The sequence below is a fragment of the Falco biarmicus genome, chromosome 4 (genome assembly GCF_023638135.1).
Source record: "Falco biarmicus isolate bFalBia1 chromosome 4, bFalBia1.pri, whole genome shotgun sequence".
Classification (NCBI taxonomy): Eukaryota; Metazoa; Chordata; class Aves; order Falconiformes; family Falconidae; genus Falco; species Falco biarmicus.
In genome coordinates, this window is record NC_079291.1 from 60,650,556 (window position 1) to 60,677,654 (window position 27,099).

A 27,099-nucleotide genomic window follows, 5' to 3' on the forward strand; every position below is an offset into this window, starting at 1 on the left:
CCTGCCTTTCTGAGGTTTTGTTAGTTTATAGAGTGTCTGTGTCGGACTTGAGGTTCACCCAGGAAATTGGTTCTTGCTGTAGTCAGCAAAAGTGAAGAAGATGGGGAAGACGACGGTCTCAGGCTCCTACCCGACAGCCCACCGCCTCGTGAAGTCTCCAGCGCACTGCTTTCCCAGAGCAGCCTCTGGAACAGCTGTGCTTTTACGGATCACAGGCAAGTTATTTCTCCCACTTTCATTTAAATAATTTTCCAACCCTAAACATGCAGACATCCCGGAGACCCAGCTCCCCTCTTTCCACCGCACACCTCCTCTTTGGCAAGAGGGAAGCCTGGAATTTCCCTTTCATGTTGCCGGCAGCATTTCATCCCTCACTACAGCTCAGCCAACGCAGGACCAGGCCTGTGAAACGGGAAGGGAGATCTGAGATGGGTTGTGTTTTGCTGAACACCCTGGCTGGGCTGAATGTTTCCTATAACCAGTCTGCCACATGGTGTTTCAGACATCACGTCTTGCTCAGGATGTATCCTGAGCATCATGTACCTGCGTTGGCTTTACCATCTCTCACCAACCCTACCCTACAAGCAAAGACTATGCACACAGTGACAGGCTGTATAACCACCTGTATAAATGCAAAGGGAGGCACAGACCACTATATAATGACTATCCAGACTCAGGTCCCTACAGAGAAATACACAGAGACAGACATACCTGTCCCATCCCCTCCCCTCCTAAATAGATTTTGACTTATGGATGGGTACCAGGCACAGGCACAGGCACACTTTGACAGACACACATGCAAAACTGGTTGCAAAGCCATATGTAGTCACACACATGTGAGCATCCAACTGAGATAAATACAAGATGTGCGGGTACTGGTATCCATAATAGATGTTTCTACATAATCTCATTGATAATGACAAAAAGGGGTGCTCTAGAAAAGATAAGGATATGTTCATTGAAGAGAAACGTTTGGTGCTAGTGTCTGAGCTGTGATTAGACAGTGATCCCCCCAAACTGCCCACCAAGGTATTCCATTTCCTTTTCAGCTGCCACAGGATGGCCAGCAGTAAATGCAGCCAGCTAGCCACATCCTCAATAAACCAGTATGAGAAAGGTCTGCCGTGGGGTGACAGGCACCTGATATAGTCTTTCCCTCCCCACAGGGCGATGGCAGGAATGTCATCTCCATTTCTTTGTGACAATACTCCTGGGAGTAAAGCACCCTCTGATTTTGATTCCATTCTTTATCCTGCACCTTTTCCCTGTGGGTTTTATGAGCAGGTGCAGCTCATTAGATCTCTGAGGTGATTTTAGTCAAAGCTGCTCTACACGAAACCATGTAGCTCAAATTAATCTGGCATTTTCCCATAAACTGTGACTGTATTTTCATCCTCAGAGAGCTTCATTTAGCTTTCTAGGTGGTTCTGTATTTGAAGCTCTGTCCAGGAGCAGCATGGAATTGCCAAGGTAGCCTAGGGCACACACTTTGCCACCCACAGATCTGTATGCCATGAAGCAGGTCTAACCTTGAAACTTCTTAAAATAGCATTTTTTACTTCTGCTAGAAATATAAGCCAGTCCCCTATGGCACATATTTTCAGTTGTCTTCTAGGGTTTTACATTTCAAATCTTTGCTTTTATGGCAAACTGGCCATTGGAACAGAATTTGACATCTTGATGTTATTTCTGTATTATTTATTAATGTTTATCTGATTGCATTTTTTGCAGTGCTTGTGTACATAAAACCAGCATCTGGACAGTAGTCAGTATTTCTGAAGTATTTACTTTGGCTTTGAAACAGACTCAAGCTTTGACCTTGGAAAGAATCACTTTAATCCATCACCCCTGTTCTAAATAGCAGCAATGGGAAGCTGGCTCTGATGTGTATGTGTCAGTGCCCTATAGCAGATGCTCCTAGGCTCCCAAACCCATTTCTCACCAGCCCTATATCACTAGCTATAGATTAAGTCTCTTTTAATGGAAACAGTCTGTTTCTTCTGGATGAGGAGAACTTTGTAGTCTCAGGTGTCCTATGATTCCCTGCACAGCCACAGCATCCTTCTGAACTCTGCAACTGTGAGCCCAATTATTCTCCTCCCAGAAAAAAAACCCTCAGCTGATGAAACAGCACCAGGATGTGAGTTCATAACACGTGTGTCGCACTAGTGTCAGTATTTATTAACACTGCTCCTAGCTGATATTACATGCACTTAAGACTGCAGCGCTGCAGAGGTATCATTACATACACATCGCTGCTTGACCTATGGACTCACTGGTCTGTTGACCTCACTTCGCTGACACTGCTTTGAATAAAGTCCTGTTATTTGCATTTATAAGGGGAGCTAAAAGCATCTGGACATGTTGCCAGATGCATCATCCCCTCTGTGCCCACGGCCAAAGATCTTACCGTTTCCTAAATTCAAGCTTGACTCCAGACTCCGTTCCTGTCTGAAACACCGTGTCTCTGCCTCTCTCAGTTAAAGGAGACTTACAGTAGGGGAGCTTGGATCAGGCAGCTTCACTGCTGTGCACAGGCTACACCAAGAAAAAATCAGCAGTCTTGTCTGTGTAATTATCCTCACAGCTTCTGCTGGCAGAGCTGCACCAGACAACACTAGCATATTTTCATGCCACCAAACAACATAGATAAAGGGAGAAACAAGCATAAACACAGTTCACTGCATCAGGTCATAGTCTGAATCAGTTCCCTTTAGCCCAGCGGTCATGCTCCTTCTGCAGGGTAAAATTCTCGATTGTAACACCTGCAACAAGCGTGGAAACCGATCCCACTGCGGGGTATAAGAAGCTCTGGTCCCTAAGGGGCAGCATCCCCTCAGGGATGGCATCAGAGAGCTTTGGAGCAGGGCAGGTGTCCCCTGGGAATGCCTCTGACCTGGGGCATGGGGCATAGGGTTGGAGATGATGCGGTTTCCAGCCTTTTGTGGCAACATTTCTTTGGGTGATGAAACGCTCGCACAGCCAACGTGCCCACGCTTCACTGTGAGCAGGACGCGACAATGTCAGCTGTAATGTGAATGCAGGAAAGGTGCAAAGAAAAGTGTCAGAAAGCAAAACTGCAGCTGGTAACTTTTCCCATTCCCAGAATTCATCCTCATTCTCCAAAACAGAAATGTGAAATTACTCTGCCACTTTTCATTTACAAGTTGGCCCCAGAAAGTCATGGCAATTTAGGCTCTACTTTGAAAAATTTTCCTCAGTCATTTTTCATCCAGTTTCAGTGACACCTTAATATTGCTTAAAATGGTATTTTTTGGTCAGTTCCTCACTTTTCTGTTTCATGGTACCATGAATCACTGAGCAAACATCATAAATATGCATTTTGATGAAAACAATGGTTTTGAAACTAGACTGCAAATGGCCCAGTGAAGCAATTGCCTTTTTGTTCTGTTTTAGTCTAGCATCAAGCACAGCATGATCCCAGTCAATGGCTGTAATCCTTGGCAAGAACAATGATTATTAGGGATTTATAAATTAATAGCAATTATTGATGAGTAGGAGTTACTAATAGTGCCTCTGTTCATTCTGGGCTTTGCGCATCACAATTGTTAATACTGGAATGCATTAATTAAATATTTTGCATCTGCCAGCTGTGTCCCAATGCACACATCAGCCTTCTCTCTCCACTTTCTTTTCCAAAATGTATGAGACTCCATTTGTTGGACAGTAGCAGTAGGTCCCTCCTGGGCTTTTGGGGAATTTTGCATTGCTGAATGAGAGAAAAAAAATCTTCTAAGAGGACTTGGCAGAGGCAGAGATCTCTGCAGTCCACTGCCACGGTGTTTCTGCTACCTCATGGCCTTCCCACTCCAGTCTGCTGCCTTTGGTGTCTGTCAGCGTGTGTGGCCCAAATGACACAACCTAAAGGACATTTTTGGGACCTCCATAGTCCAGCACTCTGATTGCTTCAGCAAGCCAGGGACTTGAAGATACGTTTGCCTGCAGATATTTTATTAATATGGTATCGCTACTGCTGGATGCTTCAGAAATACCCACAGGTGGCAGGTAGAATTCAATCCTTCTGAGTTGCCCCAAGGCTATTCAGTTTATCCCAAGGTCCACTTTTATGAAAATATTTACATCTCTGTTATAAAATTTGCCTCTCAAAACTGGGGACATGTGCAACCCCACAAGGTCCCATCTGTGGCAACCACCTCACCTGGCCTGACCCCACCAGTATCAAACAAGCAGGAACTCTAGCCACAAGACCAAAAAATCAGCAGAGCAACTTGGGAACCTCCAGGAGGTGGCTGGTTTGTTTGTTTGTTTGTTTCCTGTGGGAATATAAGAGATACTATATAACCGGGACCTTGGAGAGATCTTCATAAAATTTACTGAATTTGGGCAGAAGTTTGCTTTGGATTGCTCTGCTATGGAGATGATAAATGAGCTGTACAGGCTAAACCTGGATTTTGGCTTCTAAATGTAGTACTTGGAAGGACCAAACATTTTCCCTTGCCAACTATGGTGGGTGCTCCAACCTACCTGTCTATACTGTAGACTGTATATGTGTCTTGAGTTAGGTGATATCATTTCTGTCTCATTTGCACACTGGTGCTGTAACTGCCTTCATGGGATTTAGCACCCAAAGCTATCAATGTGCTTTGGAAACATACCTGTACGTACTTCCCTGGGACAGGAGAGTGAGCTGACCCACTACTGTTAAAATCAGCAGTGACATTTCAAGCTTGGGTACCCTGTGAGAAGAAATAAATCCCACTAATTAACAGCACAGAATTATGAGATGGGCTGGGGCAATCGAACTGGTAACGATACTATTCTTTGCACACCATAAGCACTTAAAAAACATTTCCCTTCAAGGAATACTTGATTCTCAAAGATAGGCTTTGCATGGACTTACTCTGTGACTCTTTATGGTTTGTTGAAACATCTGGCACGTTTGAATTATCTTTGTTCCCATTATTTACCAATCCTCAGCATGTACAAATAGCAGTGGAATGTGTTATGTTTTCCTGCAGTTGCTTTGCTGCGATAAAGGGCGCTTTTTATTATTTTCCCTTCTTTTTTTAAAGGTTTCTTTGGTGGGTGATACACTAAAATTCAGGCAGTCTGGCAGGAGTAAGACATGACTAAGCATCATCAGACAATGAGCTCCTCGAAATGAAAATGTTCAGCAGAAGCATCACTCTAGGCTTTCAGGTTGCTCAGCTCAGATGAGGTGAAAGCTCCTCACGTAGCACAGCTGTGATGTTTCACCCTCTGGTGGGAGCAGGGTTGGATTGATGATACATCTGCCTAGATCAGGACAGGAGACCCCAAGGCTCTTGTGTTTTCTTCACTCAGAAAAGCACTGCATGACAGACTTACGCCCTTTCTTCTGGCCCTAAAGCACATCTTTTCTACTTTTTCTACAATGGGTATCTTATTTTGCTCCTGCCTGGTGCTCCAGCAATGTCTGATCTGCCACCGTCAAGACCAAATTTGGTCTGTTCTGTGGACAAGTGCATCTTCATGCAGTCAGAAGGTTTGAAATACAGGACAAATGTGGAGACATACATCCCATAAGCAAAAGGTGCCTTCTGGAAAGGCACTTGCCAGACCATTTTCAAGTAGTGTCCCTGTTTTGAAGTAGCTGTGCATGTAAGTGCACCTGGAAGGGGCTCACAAACTTACACACACAAATTCTCATCCAGACCAACTGTGAGCATGCGGCTGCGATCCTGTCATGCTGGCTGGTGCACACGATGCCGTGTGTGCTGAGTTTCTACTCTCATACGTGCTTTACAGAAGCTACAGAAAGATACTACCGATGCTTTACTTCTGGCAAGCCAGCAGGAAAGCAGTGGTAGAGAAGAGTGATGCTCTGTAAGGCCATCTGTAAAGAAGTGAAGTTCTTTAGAAGCTGGTTTGAAGACACACAGTGAGTTTGCACTGGAGAAGGACTTTGTGTTGCACAACCATGGGTTTTGGAGTCGGTTGGGTATTTAAAAAAATAATGTTACTACGCTCCCCAAAGGCTAGGATCATCAACCTAGAAACCTCATTCTAGAAATGTCAAGCCACATCTTTGAGACATTTTGGTTGAGCCTGTGTTATCTGTATGTTTGTGTGCTTACTCCTCTGCACCCATTGATTCTTGCTGGTGGGAACAGAAGCACAGCTCCAAATGCTAGTGCTGTCCTAAATGACACACAGTTGCTTTAATTCATTTTAGGTCTACCTACACACATATGTAGTTTTCTTTCTTCATTTCTCCTTTTATCTTTGGCATACATCATAACTCTCCTGTGGCACTTTTACTACAGGAAAGTGAAAGAATTCACAGACAGCTAGTTCAGAAACACAGGCACTTTTGGATTTATAAATGAAAACATTCATTTTGCTGTTCTACTGGGCTTTTGACTTATTTTGACAACTTTACCAGATAAATGGGAGAAGAAGGATAGATGGACACAGGCTACATAAGAAACTCCAGGAAATCCAAAGAATTTTTATTTTAAATAAAACTGGGGAAAAAATAGCTATGCTGAATCACAAAAGCATTTGGTGGATTCATAGTTCACACTGTCTACGTTGTGCAGCACGGTTACATCTCTGCATAAACACTCATCTCTGTATTTAAGATTAATATCAAATAATCAGATATTAATTCTGCCTGTAAACATGATATCACAGATATTTTCACATCATCAGTCCTCCACAACCACTGCTGCTACAATTAGATATAGACAGCTCTTTTGTCTTGGCAGGGCTTTATCTTGGTGGGGAGGGCAAGGGGTGCAATAGTATGCAGGCAAGGTCTGGGAAGCGACAATGCCTGTCTGTGAGCAAATCTGTCAAGCTAACAAGTTCAGCCAGGTGAATTTCATCCACAAAAACTCAAAACAGGACTTTCAGAAGAGATGCATATTTCTGAGCAACAACTAGAGCACGGGGCAGTGGCCCAGAGCATTGCAAATGACAAGGCACACAGCTGAACTGAGTTCCAATAGCCTGATCCCGAAGTGGTTGTTTGGGGTTGGTTTATTCTCAGTGGAGGGAAGAACAGTGTTTCCAGTGGAGGGAAGAACAGTGTTTCTAAGGGGCAATTGATCTCATGAAAAAAGCAAAAGCTATGAAAAATGAGTCAGCTAACAAAAATTAATCCTGAAGCCACTTCTGGGAAAAACTGCAGATTCTCTAGGGAGTGGCATTATGGAGGATATACATGCTTATAATCAGGTGTAATTTTGACAACAGGCTTGGCTGAAATAAAATTTCAAAAATTTCAAAATTATGTGGGCAGATGCATCTTGCTTTTTCCCTACAAAACCAGTAATTAATTAGTTGAGGTTAAAAAGCACCTTTTAGAGTGATGGATAAGTAAAAAAAATAATTAGCTGGAACATATCGCTATGGGGCTAAGAATTTTTAATTGACCTCCAGATTAAATCTTTGATGTATTTACTTGTTTATTTGCCTGTGGACATTACTGAAAAAATATTACAGTATTCGCTTTCCTTTTTTTTCCGTATCAAAATTAAAATCCACGATTCATCCCATGCTCTAGTGCTGGGTGGGTTTAAGGAGAGGGTAGTGAAACGCCAGCCAATATCCTCGCTCCATCTGAACCCCCTTCTGCCTGACAGCGTGTTGCAATGCAAGTTACTACTGGAATGTACTATGTAATTCTGGCAAGAAGTCAATAGGCTCGAACTCCTCAAATAACCAGAGCATGGTACTAAGGAGTCAGTGGAGCAGGCAGCAGCCCAGACAGCCAGTCCATTAGCAGCTTAACCACAGCAGATGTAAAGTCACCAGCAAAACTCCCTACGGAGTCTCCCAAAGAGCCAGATGCTACTGCTATAAAAAGATCTCCTAGAAACTTGGCTTGCCTCCTGCCCACATCTTTTTTTAACGAAACATTCTCTAGATAGGAGGTTGGTTTTGTGTTGTTTTTTTTTAAAAAATTTAGGGTTAGGGGTAAGGGAGAAGAGGAGGGGAAGGGAAGGGGGAGATGCTGCTTATTTGTTCCGGTTTGCTTTCAAGTGAATCTTGTGCTTAGGAAAACAACATCCACAATAGCACGCCCCGAGACCCGGGAGGCAATAGGCACAATGCCAGCCTGCTCCCACACACGGCTTCTCTTATGCACCTTGGGTTGACCTGTGGATCCTTCCTCAAAGAGCCCTGCCAATGCACTTGGGGTGACACACCGGCTGTTATCTCACTCCGTTCTGCTTCACCGGTGAGCTCAGCTTGCCCCATGCGCTGCACTTCGGCAGTGCTCTTGCCTTGCACTCTCGGCTGCTGCACACCAACTCAGGCGCTTGTTGGTCTTTGCCTCTCCTGTTGCTCCATCAAAGGACTTGCTTGCTTGCTCCCAGCGTTACCAGCCCTTCCAGTTTTCCTGAAATAGCTCAGAGCCTCACATCAGTCCCAGCTGCTGGACTCATGTGGTTGAGGGTGTTTCAAACTGTGATTTTAGTAACAGCAACAACAAAACCAGTAACAAAACCAGTAATGATGTGTAATCCTCACGGTACAGAATGCTGTGTGTGCCAAGGAGATAAGCACTGAAGCCCAGGACGGATGGCGACACCAGCTCTGCTGCACTTAGACAGGTGAACGCCACCCGTATGCCCAGACGAAAGCCTTGCTTGCATCTGTGGATGAGGACAGATGTTGTTTGGGGGATACATGGTGAAATACTCTGCAAGATTTAGATATCATAGCTCCAGGTGACCCCTTACTGGGGGTCTGAGTAGCGGCAGGGTGGTGGCTTTGTGTGCAGCAGCTGAGGAAGTGAGCAGCTGACAGCCCGCTGGAGACAGTAGGATTTCTCCTCTAAAGCTGCACCTGATGTGGTAAATAAAGGTCAGGACAAAAAACCACACTTTGATTTTGATGAAAATTTTGACAGGTTTGGCTCCAGACTAGGACGTGTAGGACTCTGTGTGTCATGGCAATAGCCCAATTTAGAGATGAGCTTTGGTGACAGAGCAACAGGGGATGGAGGACAAAGAGGAGGTGGTCAGATGGTACCTGCTGGCAGAATGTTTCTGTGCTGAGCCCTCATAGTGCTCCTCAGCTGTGTGAGACCTAGAGCTCAAGGGGTCTTTAAACTAGAGATACCCCTGGAAGGGTAAGGTAGAAGAGAGGAGGCATTCCCAATGATTCATTGCATCAGTGGGAAAGGGAGAAAGAGCTGCATTTTCCAACTGCTGTACACCTTAGATTCAAAACAGTATTAAACCCTCATTAGGGTATATCTAATCAATATCTAAATATACAGTGACAAGACAGTGAAGGCAAGATGCTTATGAAATGGTGTTAGCTCCATTTCCTAGGAAATCACAGGAGCCAATGCTGAGGGTGGAAGGGGATGTCCCCAAAAGGAGCCCCGAGGAGGAGATGGACCACAGGTGGTGACTGCCTCTGGAGTCCACCCCCGGCACACTGGAGCAGACCTAGATGGTGATCTCATGGCCTTATCAGTGGCTGTTCAGTGCATGGCTGTGTGCAGGAATGATGCTTCACAGGTGGTTTCTTCAAAACTAGTGACGCATAGTGACAACTTTTTTTGTCACTTACTTCCACCTTTGTGTACAGTTAATCCAGGCTGGGTATAAGACATTCCTGTCATCATGAGCATCTTTCTACTCCTCCCTCTGCACTATCTTGTTGAATTTCCTTTAGGATTTTATTGTTATTGCCATCAGCTTGATAGTGCATTTAGCTCTCTAACTGCTGATTTTCTATTATGGCTATTCAATGGTACATTTTGTTACAGCTCATATATTCATGTAATTTGATAGTTTGTGTTCTCTCGTTCATAGCAATTCTTCTCTGCAGGGATGACCTATTCAGTCATTGCTATGCAGTTTGCATCCTGGTATTCCAATGTTCCACTGATTATCTTTCCTCCACCAAGTTTCCAAGTTGTCTGTTTTAACAATTCCTCTTGCTTAAATGGAGTGTTGCATATTCAGATTTTTTTTGTATTTCCCAACAAAGTGTACCAGCTTGTAGCTTCTCCTTTTTCCAGCCCCAAAGGATATATTGTTGTTTTGGGGGTTTTTTACTTTTAAAATTATTATTCCCCAGAAAATCAGCCAGATTAATCCATCTGCTTTTTCATGCTTCTCAACTTGCATTTGCCTCTACTGAGGTTTTTCCCAACAGCATTTATTTCCCATTTCCCCTTCCCTCACACAGACATAGAAACAATGATGAAACCAGCTGACAAAGAATCCCATGTTTTACTGTGAAAAGCTACAGGACCAAGATTTGTATATTAGAACAATTTCCAGTTTGCATTGGGAAAGACTTTTTACTTGTTTCATAGGTCAGACCGTTGCAATGGGAAGTAATCCTTGTGGAGAAGAGATGCCTTTTAGCAAACATTGTGTATACTTCTGGTTTTGCTTTGTTTTTTCCTTTTACATCTTATGTGTTAACGGTGGTATCTTCCAAAGCTGAGAAACATGTGAACAATGTGTGTTTGTTGCTGATTGCTGGGCATTCTACTTTAACTCTTTTTCTCTAAATACTGAGAGTATTTCTTGTACACATGAGATTTATATGATTGGTTTAGTTTCTTTTCTCCCTTACTCTCCTACAGCTGTTTTTTAACAAATGCAATAAACACAAGAGAAAGGTCCAGTTGTTTTGGAAGGAAGAGGGGAGGGAAACATATGGCTAAATGACAAATAAGTCTTTTGGTTGATTTAGTAATGAAAAAAATTACTCCCCTTTAATCCCCTCTCACCTAACAATTTTGTATTGCTGTTTATATTCTTTATCAGCAAAAAATTACAATGCCCAGGTATTCAAAGTTCTGATTCCAGTTCCTTCAGTTTCCTTGAATCTCCACGGAGGCTACCTTCTTCCCATGAAGAAAAAACACAAAGCAAACAACAAAAAAACCCGTTTATCCAAGTAACTTCAGGGACAGCACATTTTGTAGCTCTGTAATGGGAATCGGGGCTGAAAAATGAGAAGACATTCCATTACATCGAAATCCAAGGCCAGCATCTGGGGTTCTCGGCACCAATCTTGTTCTAAAAATAAAGTTATTTATAAGCATTAGAGGAAGAAAGAAGAAACAAACAATGCTACTGGGAATCGGCTTCAGTCATCCTCACGCATCTGTACTCTGCTCATCTGCAGTGAGCCTGCAGCTGATGTCTCTGCACATCTGTGTAGATGTGGACACCAAAGAGCAATGGCATAACATGACAGAATATGCTCGGTCACTCCCAACCCCACAATCTTACACTCAATGTGTAAATGATGGGCAAAACATGGGAAGCAGTGATATGGAGAGGCAATATAGCCATGTCAGACATTAAGCCAGGGTAAAGACTCAGCTTTCCGGAAAAACAGTCCAGCTCCTAAGCCACTAGACAGTTTCTCCTACTTCTGTTATCCCTCAGTCTTCCATCAGTAATGTCTGAGCACAGGTATTTCTCTTTGCTAACATCTAGATTTCAGGCAGGATCCAGCTCCCAAACCATAAGCATCTGAGGCAATCTGAGAGCGCCAAGGTGCTCAGAACATCCCCATACAGATAGTAAATATGATGCAGTGCTGGCGGGACAATTGTCCTCAGCATTGGCAGCTGGAATCACTGCATCTGTGTCCCTTCTCCAGATGAGGTGAATCACTCTGCATGCTCCATCTGACTGGATGTCCTTTAGGTCTGGAAACAGAGACACCCCAGTTGCATGCAGCCACCTACTTGTAGGCATGTTAATCTGAGGGGGAGCTGAGGAAGACTATGTCAGCTGGTCGAATACTGATGGCATATTCGAGGATTTCACCTACAGTCACAAATTCAAGCCACAGGGCTCAATTCACTTCCCCACACCTCAGCACCTAAAGCCACTTGAGATGTCCTAGCGTACCCTGCCTGGCTGCCAGCTGCCAGCAAGTACCAGCCTGCCATGGGCTGCGTCCCGTCTGTGAGGCCATGGACATAAGAGACCCCTGGAGCACCTCAAACACCACCATGGACCTGCATGTGGGGCACTGAATTGAGCCTCTGTGTAGACAAAATACAGGCTGCCCCTCCAGCTGTATTGCTCCACTACCTCAGCTTGTAAGTTTGAAGTTAAATAAGGTGGGTTTGTAACACAGGATTTGTGTTAAAGTGGGTATCCAAACAACTCTGACAACATCCAGCCTGCTCCCAATGTTCTTCCCCAATATTTTGGGCTGTTTGACCAGCTGCCATGAATGGGTATGCACCCAAGAGATGGACCATGAGATAAGGTTGACCGTGCTCATCACGTATGCCATCACACGGCAGGGGGAGGATTCTGTGCATTGCCTTCACAGGGGTACGGGGGTCCATGTAGTTTGATGCATGTACCCCACAGCCCTGCTCCACACTGCAGCGGTCACTGGACCACGAGTGGGGTACGGTGCTTTCTCACACAGCTAGAAAGCACAGCTGTGTTTTTCACATCACTGTGTGAGAAAGCTTGATGTGTCCTGCTGCCTGTGTCCTGCCCTCACACTCCCTACACCGAACAGTGTAAGCAGCAGATGTGTAGCCAGTCTGCGAGTGTTTCCTACAGCAGTGCCTGCTGTGAAGGAAGACCAATTGTCTATAATCCTGCAGAGTGTTGACCCTGGGGGGGCTGAAAAAAACAGTGGAAGAGGCACTAATTGAGGATGTAATTGATTATTCTGTGTTATAATTAGTATGTAGCACTGGGGGGCAAGCCAGTGGAGAGGCTGTATACAAGAAAAGTCAATATAGACTAGTCACAACAACTACACTCAGAAAATAAACAAAAAAGCAAAGACATAGTTCAGTTCTTCTACTGGGATACATCTTTAGCTTTTGTCCAGCATGTGGGAATGGCCAAGAAACACAAGCCCCTACTTTATTTTTGCATGCAGATCCAGATTCCCACTGAATTCAAATCCAGAGTTTGGGGATGTGTTATATGCTCTATGGCAAAGGGCCATCGCCCTTTCCAGGGTAAAGACTGCATTCATCTTTCCCTAACCACGCCACCAGCAGCACGGCAAGGAGTGGAAGGTGCCACCACTGAATGATGCCCATCATGGTTCATCAGTGCATCAGTGGCACATCGCTTCTCTGTGAGCCAGGAGCCCTCAGCTCCCTTTCCAAAAACCCCATAGGCAAAGACCCTCTTGCTGCCCCCTGTGCTGCAGCTCCAGCCCTGTGCCAGCTTTACCACTCACCATTTGTCTTCTTCAGGGGCTGACACTGCTTTAGGTGACTAGAATGACTTCTGGCATTGGAATGGGAATTTCCCATGACCGTGGGTTAGGATAGGATTAAGGATTGAAAACGCCTAAACAACAAATAAGGATCATGCTAGCTGTGGGATTACCCACTAGGGCTGTGGGCCAGTCCAGATCTTTGAAATCAAAAACTGGGAGCCATTACTGGAAAACTGAGTGTATGCTCAGAGAGGATTAACGCCTTTAAGAAAAAAACCTGGACCATAATAAGGAAACCACTCATCTTTTTTAGCCAGTTTACATTTTGTTCAAATATGTCTTGGAACAAAAGTCCCCAAAATCTGGATCTGACTCCTGCTTCACTTCCTCCCTGGGGTGCCAGTGAACATGATCAAAAGTCACCACACAACTGACGGGCCTCAGTGGGCTGGGATAATGTCAGCACCAAAAGCAAAACAAAGCCAGTCCTGGTCAGGACAGAGTAGAAAAATAAACCAAAGTAGAAGAACAAAAACCAACAACAAACCAACAAAATAAAACCAAAATCCAAAAATACCAGTACAGATCTGAAAGAAGCCATTGCTTTTCCCAGTTTATCAGATGCTTTGCAGAATAGATGGAGTTGGTTAGTTCTCAGGTCAGACCTTCCCCAAGAGCTGAACAGAGATAAATAATGGTGATTGCCAGTTGAAAACAGCGGGCATCTTTTCCAGGAACACAAAAATAAATGATGACCAGGAAATACTGGAAATGAAGTTCAGCTCATTTGCAATGGCGAGACAGAGATACCCTTAATGGTACTGTGGTTTGGAGAACACTACTGAATAAAGCCAGAAGATGTGCTGGACAAAGCTTGTGTCTTTTCCTGGAAAACCAAGCCATTTGCCAGGAGATGGTGGGAGCCAGATTTATGGAAGGACAATAATTATCCCCCTAGTATAGCTTCAGCACTATAAGCATGCATTACTCCTTCTTACCTACTTTTCCTTGTATCCTTTGCCCACTCTTTCCCTGTTCAGCTCAGTTCTATCTCCTTGCCTTTTTAGGAGAAGTCTAGGAGCAGGGACTTGTAAGGGGACATGAAAAACATGCATCCTTTGAAGCTTCCAGTCAATCATAAAAGAATGAGCACTTGTTCTTTGGAAATCAAATCCTTTTAGGATGTATTATGTTTGACTTTTAAAATAAAGGCATCCAGATTTACTAGACAATTGCAGAAAGGTCACTGCTTTTCTGTCCGCTTAATAGGATGAAGAGAACATTTTACTCATCTTTGTCCTACTTCCTTGTACAACATGCTGAAAATATTCACTCTCATTAGTCACTTACATATTCTGCAAGCCCCTCTCAGATGTCCAAACCAAAATAACAGGATATGCAAGCAGGACAGAAGAGACTCACCTGACGTTCAGTTAGCCATGATGTGTTTCACAAAAGCTGCAAACAAGAGAAAGAGAAGGGTCATTATCAATTCCCTTTCATTGAATTCATTAATGTCCTGGATATCTCAGCTTGGTTGGTATTTAAATTCACTCTTCTTGCTTCCTCTGATGCAATGAAGACCACACCACTTTGTAACTGAGATTCCAGACACCAGGTGCTAAATGCTTTGTAAGTCCTTAAGTTAATATCTATACAGTGCAGAGTAGCCAGTAGTCTAGGTAGCCAGTGGAAATGAACACGCACACCAGTCCATCCATAGCTTGCTCAATCCCTTATCCCTGGCGGCCATATGGAACTGGCTTTCCAAAACATACAGCCATGAGAAGCTCTGGGTCCTCATCTCGCAAGGCTTTCAAGACTTCAGCACATTTGTACTAAGTCGGGGTGCATTCCACAGAAGGTCACCAAGTCAGGTACCGTGACTAAATCTCTCCAGTGAACTCAGGTTTACAAACAAACAAGGTATTTCAAAGTCAAATTAAGCTTTTGTTTCAAAAGGGTTTGGGTTCTGTTCTTCTCCATTTTAAAAAGCATTCATTACATATAATTTTGAAATTCAAAAGGAAAGGAAAAAATAAATTTTGTAGGAAGGAATTTTTTTTTCCTTCCCAATAATCCCCCGTGCTATGAATTCCTCTGAATTCAGCATTAGTTCATGAGTCATTTGATTGGGTAAATCCACAGTTTTCTACCAATAAACTACTTGTAAGAAACGTTTCCCTGAGCTCAGATCACTAGTATTTGTAAACAGGAGACCACCAACCCAAATGTTCATGAAAGCAAATATAACAGACTGGCTAAATCACCAGGATGATACAAATAGTCACCAGTTAACCTTACAAAGGACTCAGCTGTATAGGAAAGCACGGGTTCATGATTCCTACCACAACCTTGTGGTTTTATTGAACAGCCTGAACCACATAGGCTTGTAAGATGTAGGAGAGAACCGTGGTTCACATACTCATTATTTTCTTTTTTTCCCTGAGTTTTTCGAGGAAAATCTAATTATTTTCTGTAAGGAAGTCTCAAGATGGATGTGTATCTGTTTCTGAGAGGACCAGGAACTGTGGGAGCAGGTAGAAAAAATAATGTAAAAAATTTTAAAAACAGGCAAACAAAATAAGAATATACAGTCCCACCTCCTGAAAGGGCCATGGCCATCAGCTATTAAAAATACAAGTAACCTTCAACAAATAGGATATATCAGAAGCATTATAGATTCTGAATTGATCTAGAATTTGGAAAAGCACACATCCTACTCCACATGAGCACTGCTGGGACCAGGGTGATCATACCTACCTTCATAGTTGATACAGCCATTGGCATCTTCCTGGCCAGCCATCAGCTTGTCAACTTCCTCTTCAGTCAGCCTCTCACCTGGGTGGAAAGCAAAAGGCCTGTTTGGGACCTGGGCCCTTTTAAAAGAATTTATGAATCACAGTTCAAAGAAACAAAGAATACCAAAAAAGAGTGAGAGAGGAGAAGGGGTGATTTTTCTTTTCAGCTTAATTTGAGGCGCTGACAGCTGGGAAAGATACTTTTGTACTTGCAAACTGAGAAAATTTGATCTAAAAACCAGAAAGACAGAATAAATATGGAAACCCACATGATAGCATGTTCATATATGCATTTTTCTAAGAATAAGCTTGCTCAAAGTGCCAACTCTTGAACGCTTTAGTCACTTTTCAACCAAGTCCTCACTAAGAAAACTCTTAGTAGAGTCACCAACTAGTTTGCCTCTGAGTTTGAGGTTTAGGAAGATTCTAAGGTCAAACTTAGAATGTGTGATTTGGAACAGTGATCTAGTCAATTTAGTTATCCAAATATTAGGTGCCTATTTGCCTATAAAGGCTTCATTTTGCTTAAGCAGAGATCAGCCCAATCCATCCACTTATTCTGATATTAGGCACTGATTTTAGGATGAGATCAAATGAGTTCCAGAAAGGTAAACAAGAGATCTGAGGGTGATTTCAGCTGAAATCATAGAAATAGAAATAAAATAAAGTGTTGTGTGTGCCCTGCTACTCATGTTCCACTTTTCCATCACTGAGTTCTAGCCTACAGGAACAAGTCCTCAGGTGATGTGAACCTCTGAAAATTTAGCTGATTTTTTTAAAAACTGAGCAAAAAGCATGCTAATTTACAGAATATTTGACTGTGGCTGTGAAGAGATGCCACTCTAAATAGAACTGTTAATTCTTAAAACTGAAATACTGAACAGAACTGTTACTTCTTAAGATTGAAATACTTCCTATCAGTGCTTGAAAATCAGAATTGCCACATTGCTCTGGGTTACTGGAAATAGAAGGGTAAGTATCAACGTATTTCTTGAAGTACTTGAAACTCCCAAAACTGCCCAGAGTGGTTTCTTTGTCCCCAGTAAGGTTAGACAGGGCATCAGTCCTGACCCTGTGGGATTTGTTTTGTCATTGTTGAATTTGGTCCCCAAACCGATCCAATAGCGCCATTGATGAAAATAGCATTGCTGGCTTTTCTTAATCCCTGTGTCATTAATGGGCACGGATGTGTCACTGAACGAAACCCTCTGGGCATAAAAGGTTTGGCTTCTTGAATTGACATCGCAGGTCAAAACCTGTCACTGGAATCCCTCAGTCTAAATCATATCTCTTTTGTAAAGGCTCATCCTTTTTTAAAAATAGGGCATAAACGCTAGTGGTGGAGGCCGATCTTGAGAAATGTTTACTGGATTCAGATGACAACATGTCACTGCCTTCTAATCCAAATTGGAAACCTGTCATTTAGTTACAGCCAGATTTTCTGACTCGCACTTACTCTGTTGTCATCACTTTCTGTGAAAAACTGAGCTTCTGAAATAAAAATTTGAAAGGACAGACAAATATTAATCCCTCCTTTAAAACCAGGAGCTTTCCATTTCAGAGACGCTTCTGTTAAACAGATGCCTGATAAAGTAGTGCTGCATCTTCGAACTCTGCTTGAAGGTGCAGAAAAATGGAGACAAACACTAAAAGAATAGATGGGGTTTCCAATGGCTGGGTCATTTTGTGGTGATAGAAATATGTTTGTTGGAGAAATAAAACGCTAGAACGGAGAAGGAAGAAAGGAGGGAAGGAAGGAAGGAAGGAAGGAAGGAAGGAAGGAAGGAAGGAAGGAAGGAAGGAAGGAAGGAAGGAAGGAAGGAGGAGAGACAAATATTTGAGCTATAAATCAGTGATTTTTAGCTTCATTATTAAAGAACTTTCTTTAAGCTTTATAACTGAGGACTGTGTAACAACTGAAGTCTTGCCCAGTCATTTCCTCCATAAAGGTCACCCATAGTGATACAAGCTGTATGGGAAAGACCTCAGCGATGAAACTGCATGAGGAAAAGGTTTACCTTACCCAAGGTAGCCAAAACGTGGCGAAGTTCAGCACCCATCACCGTTCCATTTCCCTCCTTGTCAAACACGCGCAGACCCTCCACAAAGTCCTCATAGGTGCCGGTGTCTTTCGTCTTGGCAATATGCTGGAGCATCGGCAGGAAGGTCTCAAAGTCGATCATCTTGGAGTTCATGTCTACAAATACACAGATGGAAATGAAATTTTTGGTGGATTCTGGGAGAGCTGAGGACTAACTATGGGGCACCCACCATGGGTAAGTGATGAGGGTAGCAGAACTGTGGCAATAAATTCTGGCTAAAGGGCAGAGAAAAGCGTAGAAATATCATAAGTACAAATGGAAGAATGGGTAGAGCAGGAAAGGGATCTGGAAAAGAGAGAAACAGGAGTTTTTAATAGATAGATAGCTATCTCCTACTACCTGACATACATAAACACCAAGGGGGGAAAATGCTGTTAGGCTCCCAGGGCTGTTCCATGCAACATAAAAGCATGAAACTAAGCAGAAGACAGTAAAAGAAGCTCATTCCCAATACAAAATCAGCTTTGCTTTGCAGCCTTGTAACGCAGAGATGTTTAAAACTGTACTGGGAGAGGAGCTTCAGAGGGAATAGGCAGGAGCAGGGCTGCATATCCCACTGTTTCCTGGTTCTTTGCCTTTCAAGAGGATCAGAGGACACTTTGTTCCCATATAACTCCTTGTCCTACCTGTCACAGTGTCACTGCCATATCCCGACATATCGTGGCTGTTGAACGAGGGCCTGAGAGTCAGTTACACCCCAGTGGAAGGAAAAGATGGGTGGAATGTAAAAAATGCCTGAATTTAGATAGGGTCTGAGAGAGATTTCCTTTGTTCTGAAGAGATATCCAGTGTATGGTGAAGGTGAAGGGAGATATTACTGCAATCATGACAGACCTTCTAACACATACTTTTGTAGAACAGACTGTGTCCTCACAATCAATGTATCCCTTTGTTTCTTTGGATGTCTTCAAAATGACTGTGTTTTTAGTAAACACCTGTGAATGCCTGTCAGCAAAGCAATTTTAAAAGGCAAAAGCTTCTCATTGTAAAACACATTGACACACAGGGCCATTCAATTAATTCATTCCCCTAAATTTGAGACAATTATATTGACTGCAAGACCATTTTTTTCCTCATTTACTTTTCTGCTAGCAATTTGCAGAGGCTGTTCCATATCCTTTCCTATTTCACGATTAATCTTTCCATCAGAAAATGGAGACATCATCTGCTTCATGAATAATTCTTAGAGTGATCTTTTGCAAAACAAACACAGAGGAGGGCACCAACCTTCTGGTTTGGGTCTGCCAAGCACTTTCATGACCTCAGCCTGGGTTGGATTCTGCCCCAAAGCTCTCAAGACGTCTCCACATTGCGCGTATGTGATTTTCATCTCAGATTTAGGAGTCCGGTCAAAGAGTGAGAACGCTTCCTTAAATTCTGGAAGACAAAAAAGATGAAGTCAAAGCAAGCCTAGACCTTCCCCCTAACTAACTCTGCCTGACCCTTTTATTTTGCAGCTTGGGAACAAGTTTGATGAGCTTTGCTGTTGCTGTTATCTGCGATGTTTGTGTTCCTCCTCCCCTGCATTTTCTGGTTCAATCAGGGAATGGAATTGCAGAGGTCAGATGCTCTTCTCATGGTATTTCCGTCTCAGCTAACATCGGGGAGTAGAGAAAACCTTATCGAAACGGTTGGCCTTGAGAGCTTTCCAGCTCATCTGGAGCACTCAGGATCGCACAGAATTCAATAGCAGTTCTGCTCATTAGCTAACTGGATATTATATTCAGCGTTATACACTTAGCACTGACAAAGCCCACTGAGATAAAGGAGCACCTCTATTAGCAGGTAACGAGATACGCCATGGTAACCTACTGGAATTATCACACAGCAAAGAGTCTGCTGGTGGAGGAGGGTGAAGGTATATGGAAAACCTTGTAACGGAGCAACTGTTGTATGTAGCAGTGTCAAGGAGCAGATCTAGAAGAATCCTCAGATCTTCCTTTTTTCTAGCACTCAGACCAATTGCACCTGGAGAAGTAAGGTTTGGTATGCCATCAGCTATGGATAGCAGCAACATTTCATGTGTGGAGATGCAATCATTCCCTCCAGCTGCCTGCTTTCCCTCTGTGCACCCACACAGCATGCTTCCCCTTGCAAGATGGTCAGCTCCCCTCCACTACGTCCTTGTGAACATATCCTTGTGTCTTCTCTTCACTTCTGTCTGAAGAGGGAGTGCCTTTCCACTGCGAGCAAAAATATCTTGACAAGAGCTATCTCCCAGGGACCATGGGAGAGGGTCCCTGTTCTGCCACTAAGGACATGTAGATGTGGTGGTGGGTACGCTGTAGTGTTGGGCTTGGCAGTGCTGGGTTAACAGCTGAACTTGATGACTTTAAAGGTCTTCTCCAAACTAAATAATTCTGTGATTCTATGATTCTGATTAATGAGGTCAGTGCAGGATCCCAGGGGAAACCTCCCCAGACACACCAGTTACTCAGGTTCACCTCTCCCTATTTATCCTTTACTGAACACATTGCGTAGTGCACGGTCTAAGAGTGATCACAATTATTCCTTTGGCTTTAAAGCTGTGAATCCCTGAACCTGCCCCTTGTCCTGCTGTTACTCTTCTGTATATTTCCCCTCCACTCTCCAAACACAGGAAGGCTATCTCTTTTTCCCTAGATCCTGCCTAATTCAACCATGCACTCTGCATGTCAGATTTTCCCTGTCTTTCCCCTCTCAGTTCCTTCTCCTCCTCATTATTCCACCTCCCTCTTTTTTCTTTCTTCTTCTTTGCTTATTTCCCTCTCTCCCTCCTTTTTCCAGTGTTGCTGGGATTTCCTCTCCCTTTTTCTCCATCCCTTTTCATTTTTATCATTCCGCTCATATTTTACTCATTTCCTTCTTCATCCAACACTTTCAAACAATGATGCATTTTCTCATTTTGGACTAACTAACACTCCCCTTGTTTTCTTCGTTGCATTCTCCTCTTTGCTCCCCCTTTCTTTCTTTCCCTGCCTCTCTCTCCTGGATCTTTGCCTCCATCACTGGCCGGAGCCCAGGTCCCACTGGCAGCCCTCACTCCAGCAGAGGGCAATAGTGGATTTTCATGGGTTCCTTGCTGACAGTGGAAGGGGGCCAGAAACCCACTCCGGGCTCTCTCCTTTCCTGAGGGTCTCAGCAGCTGAGGTGGATGACAAATACACCTAGCTCCCCAAGCTACTCATCTGCCTGCACTTACCTACCCCCTGAGACCAATTGCCTGAGCACCCTGCACACCACCTCCTAAAGGTTTACAATTCACCAGTCACAGACAGTTCACATTTCTCTTTTCTTCTCTTTTCTTAAAAAATAATTTTAAATCAGATGTAGCCGCTTCATTGGCCTGTGCATTTGGAAACCCCATTTAGTCAATATACAGAAGCAGCCCACTTTTTTTTTTTTTCATTTGCATTTGCTGGCATAATGCAAGTTTCCATCAAAGCAATGAAACCAGCATGGCTACAGTCTCCTTTGTCCTCCTGCTAGCCATTAAACCACTGGCAGGTGCAGTATATATTTTCAAATGCCTAATTACTACCTATCTTCTCATCTTGAATAGCTCATATGCTTTTCTTTTAGCAATTCAGGGGGCTGAAGAGGCCAGAAATCCAGTTAAGTAAATACACATGCCACAACCAATGAATTCCACTCTCAGCTGAGGCAGGAGGACATGTAAAGACAGTCGTGTTACACATGGCTTCACCCACAGACCACTCTTCTCCTTCTGAGAGTGCTATTTTGGGGGCTAACATAATAATGAATCCTTGCAGGGAAGTAAGTCTGGTTGACAAAGTCTCTTCCTTAGCAAGAAGAAGAGGTTTAGAGTATCCTAGAAGATAGGTCTGGAAAAGACCATGAGATGCTGTGTTGTCTGTTTCTCCTCGATCACTTCAGTTCAGAATCAGTTGCCAGAAAAGCAGTTGGGTCCATGGTGATAGAAAGGAACTGTGGAATTGACTGATGAGCAGTGCTTTTCTGCTCCGTTTTCAGCTGATGTTCAGGCCATTAGGCACTCCTTCCAACAGCTCCTGGCAGAACCTATGAACCAACTGGGGGATTAACCTTGATGGGGTTTAATGTTTCTCCCCAGTGCTAGCAGACAGTACAACTCTGTTATGCTGTTGTAGCAGGCCTGGAGGTCTCATAGCCTTTCCCACACAGATGATGTTATCTGCTTCCTGCCCCGTGGCTCTCCTTTTGACATTTCAAGGACATCCTATCGCACAAGCCCTGGATTCCCAGCTTTTCTCTGTGTATGCAGTCAGTACAGCTAGACCAGAAGGCAGCTGTAAGAAGAACAGAAGAAAAGAAAGATGCAACTTTCTGTTTCTAGAGATGGTCCACATCTGCTCTAGACTGGCTACCTTCTATGGCAGCCCTGGGTTTGCTCCAAATTTGTCATTTTCTCTCCATTCCAATGGGTTGATGGCCAGCAAGCATCCCATTTCTTTCTGAACAAGTATTTCCCCATTCTCTAGTACAGCCTCTAGAGCTAGTTCTCCTCAGAGAAAGACACAACAAGGAATAGACACTAGGTAGGTCCTATCCAGTCCCCAAAACATTAGGTGGTGAGAGATCCAGATGTTGTGTGCTGCTGGAATAGTTCAAAGGTTTGTGGCTCAGAATTGTCCTTTTCCTACAGTTCTCTGGTGACTTTGGGACCAGAAGAGGGGTGGTTCCCCAAAATTAATTGTTTCCTCCAATCATTATTTATTTTTGACTTGTTGGAAAATAGAAACTGAAGACATTAAGGGGGGCTTGAATATCCCAAGGTAATGTTGGAAATCTGTGGCAAAACCTCAGTCTCTAAGATATTATGACATTTGATTCCAGTTCAGAAAACCCTTCTTTATCTCTCCTCTCTGAATCAGCCTTTTTTTTTTTTCATCTGTTCTAATTAAGCCATTTTCTGATACCACCTTCCACAGGCTCTACCAAGTTCTGCCAAGTGTTTAAAGACCAAAGCAAAATTCTGCCAGATGTTTGACTCTATCTATCAATTATCCCTTAAGTAAAAAGCAGACTGGTAGTTGAGGAAAAAGGGGGCAGCTGCAGTGGTAGTGTTCCCAGCATGAGGTTTTAGTATCAGTTTCTTGGGCTGGGACAAAGGTTTCAGAAACAAATGCTGATGTTTTGCTTTGAAAGAAAAAAACCTGCCATCACTGTCATTATTTGCTGGTTTCTGGAGAGCTGTTACAATATGGTAACACATTAAAATCTGACTGAATATAGGGAAAAGTTCTCAGAAGCTGAGTTGGGAGACTTTGTCTTGAAAGGCTTGATATTTTGTTAGTGGTTTGTTTTGTTTGGTTTCTTTTTTTTAAAGAAGGAGCATATATTGGGACTGAGGTTTTGGGGGTGTGGTTTTTTTTTCTTTGTTGGTTTTGCCTCATCAGCAGTGGAGCTGATGTTTACTTCAACGATACAAGTACGTACTCTGCATGATGCATGCCTTTCCCCCTTTTCTCTTGACCAACTCAACAGAGTATTTTGAGGAGGGACAGAGCAGGAGCAAAGCCATCAGTTAAAGCACAGCCTTCTCAAGATAGCTCCAATACCGCACCCGTGTTTACCCCAGCACTGGCCAGCGCTTCCCAGTGATGGTATTTACTGTGCACAGAAGAGAAACACATCTTCCTCACCTTCAATTTGATCAGGGGTGAATTCAACCTGAAAGAGACAAAGAATAACAGCCAGATAAAAATCAGAAAACTGAAGCAAATAAGAAGAGCGCTGGTTTAGTCTCTGTCTTACGGTTCAGGGTGTTTGTTCATGAGGTTCATGTGTAAGGTTCATGAAAGAGAATGGCTCATAACTCCATGAAAAGAATTTTATAGAGCCTGTAGGTTCTTGTTCCTTCCTCTTTCACCTTCCCCAATCCCCAGCCCCACCTTTAGGACCTCTGCCCCCACCACAAGGCTTCAGATGCCCTTTGTCCATTCTTCTGCTGCTCCTGTGCTCCTGCAGCAGTCTCTTTCCCCTGTCCCAAGTGACTCCTCACCACTGATGTCCTCTCCAGAGATGATTAGGGTAGCACCATGGCAAATGCCACCGAAAGGGTTTTATCTGTAAACAGATGGGGATCCACTATCCATAGCCTTTTCGAGTGGAAGAACTAGGAGGTATCATGTGAAGCTGGCATGAATCCAGCTCAAAGGAAAGCAAAGGAAGTGGTTCTTTGCTCTTACAGCTGAATTGCAGAGAGCTGGTCATGGGATACTGCAAATGTTCACAGCCTACATGTGTGTAAAGGGTCACAGGACAATTTCCTGGATATCTATTTCTGTAGAGTACAAATGTACAGAAATACTTAGCTTAGGAAGTCTCTGCCTGAGGTTTAGAAGAGCATTTCAGGGAAGTTTTCCCCAGTTCTTGTACCTTTTCCTAAAGCATCCTCTAATAACCACTGCTGTATTATATTGGACAACTCTCTGGACCTTGCTCTGACTCTGCCGTCTGCCTCTTGTTTTCTCATCACTTCATAATTCCTCCTTTTTCCTAAGTTTTAGTGTTGTCCCACTCCCTATTTTTACACGGCACAGCCTTCTAGCAGCTCTGGATTCCAAAAATGCTACAAGATGCCAACAGACTGCTGCTGAGCTCAAATGCAAACCAAGGAAACACAATGTCAGAACGTGAGGTCCAAGCTTCTGAATGAACAGGCATCGGTCAGCAATGTGAATTTACATGAGTTTACACCGGCCTTCAAGGAAAGCCAACAAGGTGGGTGTCTCTGCTGATGGGGACATTCCTCCAGTGCAGGAAGACTGGCAGATTGCCCTTATAGTGAACAAATAAATAAGGAGAAACCATATTTTGGTGTGCATAAACATGCAAATGCATACATGCAAAGCATATGCTTGGGACAGATCTAATAGCACATAAATACACACCCTTGGAAGCATTCCTCTGTGGACATATGTGACACTTCCCCCCTCCCCAACATATGTACGACCCCACACATTTTGGGTCAGACTTTCCCTATGAAGCTGACCACCTCTCAGTGTTTAGTATCGTATTTTGTTCCTTGGTAGCAAAACAGCCAAGTGGGACATAGGCACAGTGAGAAACTCAAACACAAACTGTTTTCTTGTTTCAAGATGAAACGCAACATGACACATCCCTTTATCATCTACTTGGTATTTTTGTAATATTAAAGGGCAGAGCTGTTGTAACTCCCCAGCTCTCCAGCCAGGACAGCTGTGACATGGCAGAGCATCACAATACTAAACTCTTGATTCCACTCAGGGCTCAGTGGACAGGTCCCGGACACTTTTCTGTCGCCAGGTTCCCTGAGCAGCACAAGGAGCTCTAGCATTCAGAGGACACAATGAGGGTCTACAACAGGACAGATACAGACATCCCCAAACTCTTCTTTCCTCCCAGCGTCTTGCCTGTCTCTCCCTACCATAGTGTTTGTGGGCGTCTTGTGGCTTAGAAGGAAGAACCAGAAAACTGGTGGACTTGGAAGGCAGAACTCCACACTAATCCTGCAGCTGTTAAAAATCAGGCCACTATTTTTGTGTCTGCCCTGTTCAGTCCTTACCTGAACTAGCTCGTTCAGGGGATTACCACTTTGTAATTCTCACTCATGATTTACCTTGAGTGAAACCTAATTAATAAAATAGTTACCTAAGTGGCAGCCAGGAGGCTGTCTGGAACAAAGCATTTAAAGAATGCAATAAAGAAGCCCCCAGAACAACAGCAATGCTCTTCCTTTTCCTAACACAAGGAGGGGTCCAAACACATCTTTGTCGTGAAAATTATAATCATCTAGTTTGAGTCCTATCCCAAATCTACATACCTTAGTTTAATTATAAATAAATACCCATCAGAGAACAGATTTATACAGGTGTATTGTCAGCAGAAGCCTAATGCCCAGTGTGTCTAATTATATCGAGCCTTGAGAATCTGAAGCTAATTGCATATTGAGTTTATCCAGGCATCGATAGCCCGCGTGGGTGAAATAAGGCCAGAGCGGCTGGCAATTCGTATTTAAGTCACTATGACAGATTGCTCTTGGGGAATAATTCGTCTCAGCTTTAGACGTAGACATTCAGATGTCAGTGACGCCACATTTGCTTTATACCAGTAGAAGGGAACGGGCACTTCTAGAATGTGATTTGACTTGTTTGAGGTCTGTACTCTGGGAGAAGATGAGTTATGCTTTCCTTTTCACTGAGTGGATCAATCAGTTTTATAGTGACGATGTAAAGACTGTGGGCAACTAGCAAGATATAGATGTTGTAGATGTCCTTTTCCTGATCTGACAAGTCCCACTCAGAAAGCATGAGCTGGCCCCTTGGCAGTCTGCAGCTCAGGACAAACTGTGCCAGAGCAAAAAAGGATGACTGCAAATTCCCACAGCTGGATCAAAAGGAAGGTTTGAGCTGAAGGGCTGAGTGTGGCTCACCTCTAATCATGGTCCCTATAAAACCACCACCCAGAGCTGGAGGACCATGCATGACAGCTGGCAAGGCGGTGGGCAGATGGTTCAACCATGGCTTCCTCTCAGGAGAGCTGCAGAGACGTGGGTGGCTGCTGCTGCTATTTTCTCCCCTCTCAGCACATACCACCGTGGAGTTGCAGGGAAAGGTGAGTCATCATTGACCCCGCTACAAGCTATCATTGCAGATGGATGGAACGAGCTCTGGGCTATGTTTAGACTGAAGATGGCTAGGGTTTTCTTCCCCCTCCCCATCCCTCGGAACGGTGTGGAGCACACCAAACCAAAGCCATCTCCATGTACCAAGAGCAAGTGCAGAGCTGTCCATGAGGGCTGCTCCAGAGACCCTGGGCAGGAGGGCTCCAGGGGACAGGCTGTAAAAATGGGGTTCAGCTAAGCCAAGCAGCAGGCAAATGAGCCCCAATGCATTGCAGACAAAAACAGTGGTCCACAACCATGCTTGGAGGCAGCTCTGCATCTGCTGCTCTGATGCAACAGGCGTCCAAGGGAGTGAAAGTGCCCAGTGTCATCCCTGATGGCCAGACCCACTCCTGGCCGCACACCAGCACCACCCCACACTTCACCGAGCTTGGCCAGCAAGGCA

At 43.9% G+C, this 27,099-nt stretch overlaps 1 protein-coding gene across 2 annotated transcripts in view; it reads right to left on the bottom strand.

Annotated features, from left to right (window-relative positions):
* Window positions 1–6,451: 6,451 nt before the first annotated feature.
* Window positions 6,452–27,099, bottom strand: part of MYL3 (myosin light chain 3) — a 39,250-nt gene continuing 18,602 nt past the window's right edge. For both annotated transcript variants that reach the window (XM_056338409.1, XM_056338408.1), the window contains 6 exons: window positions 23,692–23,719; window positions 19,295–19,444; window positions 17,989–18,162; window positions 15,928–16,005; window positions 14,587–14,622; window positions 6,452–11,024 (listed from right to left, as the gene is read on the bottom strand). In XM_056338409.1, the coding sequence (XP_056194384.1) occupies window positions 14,594–14,622; window positions 15,928–16,005; window positions 17,989–18,162; window positions 19,295–19,444; window positions 23,692–23,719 (459 nt within the window). In that variant the 3' untranslated portion in view covers window positions 6,452–11,024; window positions 14,587–14,593. The remainder of the gene's footprint in view (window positions 11,025–14,586; window positions 14,623–15,927; window positions 16,006–17,988; window positions 18,163–19,294; window positions 19,445–23,691; window positions 23,720–27,099) is intronic.